The following is a 4,267-nucleotide window of genomic DNA, read 5'->3' as shown; positions in this document are numbered from 1 at the left end:
TCGTCAATCCCACGCGAAGATACTGTCTCCTTTTCTTTCTTCTCTTTTTCCTCCTGTCTCGAATCGCGGAGCTTGCGCGGACTTTTATCACATACCGCTTTTATCTTGCACTAATCGATGCGACGCGCCGGAATTGGAGCGCATCAATGTAAAGTCACGATACGAAGTGGTACGGAGGTGATCAAGCGTGTAGAACAAAATCGCATTTTCCCGCGTATTTCCTACGCGACGGCATGAGGTTAACAACGGCTTGTCCCATCGAAATCTTCGAAAGGTGCCGCGATTCACCTGAACGTCACACGAAAATTCGAGGAAAGGCTCCGTAGAAAGAACTTTACAAATGAGGATTTATTAATAGATAAGCTTGCGCTGTCTGTCACGCGTAATTCCTGTCGATACTTATCGAGAGCTTGTATCGACAATTTTATCGATAGTTGTCAAGAGGATTTATCGATAGTATCGAAACAAAAGATGCCACACACTAAAGTCACTAGATTACACACAACACAACGTATAGGTTGGTATATGTCAGCATATGTGCGAGAAAGAAATCAAAGGAACCAGACGAACCAGTGTCCATGTCTAGTGTCGTTGAGCATCAGATTACAGTGATTCAATTTACTTTCAATTGATCAATTTGAGGCTCACCTGAGTGATATTTATACGAAAACATGACAACAGCAGCAAGACCAACCTTCGAGCCTGCCAGAGGAGGACAAGGACGAGGTGAGAAGGACCTAAGCGCGATCTCGAAGCAGTATAGCAGTAGGGATTTACCATCGCACACGAAGCTCAAATACAGGTAAATGGCGAATCAGAAATTCAACATAAATCTAAATACCGCCATCGATTTTTCATAATCGTCGACAATCACACTTTAAATTTTCACATAATAGTATACAAAGCAACATCCTCACTCCTGGTCTCATCCTATTCACATTGACAAAAAATTTGAGGTTATGATGCTCAAAAATTAGTTTTAATGATCTTTAAATATATCTTCTCTTTCTTCCCTTTTTCTCTTCAAAAGATGAACACACATTTTTTATCTCTGATTTAGAAACATAAATACAAATAAGAATGGTCACAGTTATATAAAAAACATCTAATCCACATGAAGCCTTTTTTGAGAAAAATATAAATATTTTTGTTTTAAATAAAAAAATGTAGATAAAAATTGTATTTTACTAAACACAAAATATAATAATAGACGGTCAGATTAACGAGCCAAATTAAATAAACGATTTAATTCAAGATTTAAATTTTTATAATACAGTAAACAATTACATAGGAATGTTTCGGCTCTACTTAGCCTACATCAGACTAAGTAGAGCTGAAACGTTCCTATGTAATTGTTTACTGTATTATTGTAAACTTTAAATCTCGAATTAAATTGTTTATTTAATCTGGCTTGTTAATCTGACCATCTATTATTATATTTTGTGTTTAATCACGATACGAGCATTTTCTTGAGCTTTTTATTGTGTATTTTATTAATTTTAAACATATATTAGGCTTGGATCTTTTGTGTTTAATGTAGAAAAATGTATCCTATCTATCCACTATACAATAATTCGAAAATTATAATTTTATTGGATATTTCTTGTATAATTATCCTAACTATCCACTATACAATAATTCGAAAATTATAATTTTATTGGATATTTCTTGTATAACTTTCATCAAATAATATATGTCAAGCATTGATAAAATATCTTTAAAGATTGACACTGTATGTGATTGGTAAAATTTAGACAATTGAATTAGTGCTGAATTAGTAATAATTAGTCATTAAATATTTTTATAAGTAGGCTTCAATCTGCTTTCATAGTTCAGAACTCTCTATGATTACTGCTGCATTTCTGTTGTTATATTATGAATGGCAAATTGTAACATTAGAAACTAAGTTTAAAGAAGACAATGGATAGGAATTTACTCTTCAATCATGATCAAATTTGCTGGCATACTATCTGAGTCATTATCTTTAATAGTAAACCTTGCCAAATTATATGACAATTTATCAAGAGACAGAATATTGCATCATGTATAAAAATATAAAATTCCAAAGAAAACTTGTATATAAAGACTATTTTGTGATATATTTATTTTGATGTTGTTTTTACAGAGAACATGGTCAAGGAACAGTCGAAGAATTGCGAAACCGAGACTTCAGAAAGGAATTGGAGGAAAGAGAGCGGACAGAGAAAGATAAAGGATCAAGTCGTCGTGCCATTGAACCTTCTAGAGAATCAACTGCATCTAGTACAAAGAGGCAGAAGTTAGACCAGGTTCCTGCAGCTAGCTTAGATGCGGATGATCCACTAGATGATGAAGAATCAGATTCTGATAGTGATGAAGATGACACTGCTGCTCTCTTAGCCGAACTTCAGAGGATTAAGAAGGAACGAGCAGCAGAACAAGCAAAAAAAGTATGTTGTATCAATTAAGAGAATATGTACGAGGTCTAACTTTAAATTTTATTTTTAAAAATATATAAAATTAACATTTTAAATCATGTTTTTAAAACTTGCAATTTTATATACTTTTTCTACATCATGCATTAAAAATTAAGATTTTTTTACGATGCTTAATTTTTTGTTATAGTCAAAAAGATAAACAAAAAGTATAATGAAAAGAAATCACTATATTTTGATCTGCTTCAATTATGTTCAAACACAATATTTTGAAAACCACTTACATCAAACATTAGATCTATTCAACTTTATAAAGTTTGTGTCATTTTGGCTACAGTCACTTAGACACTACAAATGTTTTGAAGCATTTGATTAACCAATCAGAAAGAATTCTACCAATTGATAAATTGACTAATCAAAGGATGCTTCAAAACATGCTTCAAAGCATTTGTAGCATCAACCGCATCTTTTATTTCCTGAGTCTTGTGGCAGAGTTTACTATAAATGCCATTTTTTAAAATATGATTTAGGAAAACTGAAATACGACATCACTTTATATTATATTTTAATAAAATTTAAATGTTAAATAGAAAAAAGTGTGATCTTCATAACAGAATGAATATGATTTCTTTCTCCGTTCTACAAAAAATTTCCAAAGTTCTGCCTTATCTACATGTACATACATACTTCCTTAAAGTACTTCAACTTACTGTCTTTGTTTACATGATCTCTGTGTCATCAAATGGATAAAGTCAAATATCGTTTTGCATTTTATAGGAAATGGAAAAACGCCAGGAAGAGGAAAGAATACGCATGGAAAATATTCTTTCAGGAAATCCTCTGTTAAACTATTCTTCACAGGGTGGAAGAGTGGATATGAAAGTACGAAGACGATGGGACGATGACGTCGTCTTCAAGAATTGTGCGCGCTCCGAACCGAAGAAGAAGCATGATGTTTTCATCAACGATTCTTTGCGAAGCGAATTCCATCGCAAGTTTATGGAGAAATATGTTAAGTAATTTATTAATTATAAGTATCTCACAGCGTTGTAAATAATTTTTTTAATCACATTATTGAATAAAAATACGTTTCCTCTCATCATACATCTTCGTCCTGAGTCACCTGATATAAAGGGAAAAAGGAAAAGGAGGAATAGATGGAAAAGTGTACATGTTATTTACGGATTTGAAGGCAGCTTTCGACAAAGTAGATAGATAGGTAAGTGCAGTGGAGTGTAATGAGGAGAATGAGTATTAATGAGCAGTTGATAGAAGAAATTGTGAAGATATACGAAGAAACGCAGATAGTGGTAAGAACGAGCCAAGAAGTCACGGAAAGTCTCACTACAGGAAAAGGAGTTAGACAAGGATGTGTGATGAGTCCACTCTTGTTTAATTTATACATGGCTGAATTATTGAAGGTATTAAGAGGATGCTATAGTGACCGAAGAACTTCCTCGACGTCGGCATTGCAGATTATTTTTCGAGAGAGACCAGGCTATCACTCTTTGTCCAACGCATAGATCTGTCTTTGTTTTTCGATTATTTCGCCATCTGCGAAAAGACCTATCAACTACAGCCACTGCTCTTCTTGCCATCGTTTACGTGCGCTAAGCGAAATTTGGACACGTACAGCTGTTCACCTATTAAACTTTTTTGTTAGGTTGTTGACTGAAACGATACACAGTCAGTGTTGTGTGTTAGAGTTTTCTGAAGTTCGCCCTGGTCTCATTTTATACATACGAGCTACAGAACGTCAGTAAATAATAAAAATTAACCTTGGTTGACAGATCCACGAAACGAAAATAAATGAATTTTTAACTTTTTGATCGATTTTCTCATAAAATTTACCA

General features: G+C 33.4%; 1 protein-coding gene across 1 annotated transcript; it reads left to right on the top strand.

The window, feature by feature from the left end:
• The first annotated feature begins 502 nt into the window (after positions 1-502).
• LOC105199161 (protein CWC15 homolog B) lies at positions 503-3,518 on the top strand. Its single transcript, XM_011166125.3, has 3 exons — positions 503-802; positions 2,126-2,429; positions 3,192-3,518. Exons 1-3 carry the CDS (start codon positions 672-674, stop codon positions 3,432-3,434), a joined length of 678 nt encoding a protein of 225 aa, XP_011164427.1. The 5' UTR covers positions 503-671; the 3' UTR covers positions 3,435-3,518.
• The last annotated feature ends 749 nt before the right edge of the window (positions 3,519-4,267 follow it).

Source organism: Solenopsis invicta, chromosome 13 (genome assembly GCF_016802725.1).
Source record: "Solenopsis invicta isolate M01_SB chromosome 13, UNIL_Sinv_3.0, whole genome shotgun sequence".
NCBI lineage: Eukaryota > Metazoa > Arthropoda > Insecta > Hymenoptera > Formicidae > Solenopsis > Solenopsis invicta.
This window is presented reverse-complemented; position numbering and strand designations above follow the sequence as displayed.

Bases quoted from the DNA above. Each gene is read 5' to 3' on its own strand.
- LOC105199161 (XM_011166125.3), top strand. From the start codon at position 672: ATGACAACAGCAGCAAGACCAACCTTCGAGCCTGCCAGAGGAGGACAA. The intron at 803-2,125 runs GTAAATGGCGAA...TTGTTTTTACAG, and splicing joins CACACGAAGCTCAAATACAG to AGAACATGGTCAAGGAACAG. The intron at 2,430-3,191 runs GTATGTTGTATC...TGCATTTTATAG, and splicing joins CAGCAGAACAAGCAAAAAAA to GAAATGGAAAAACGCCAGGA.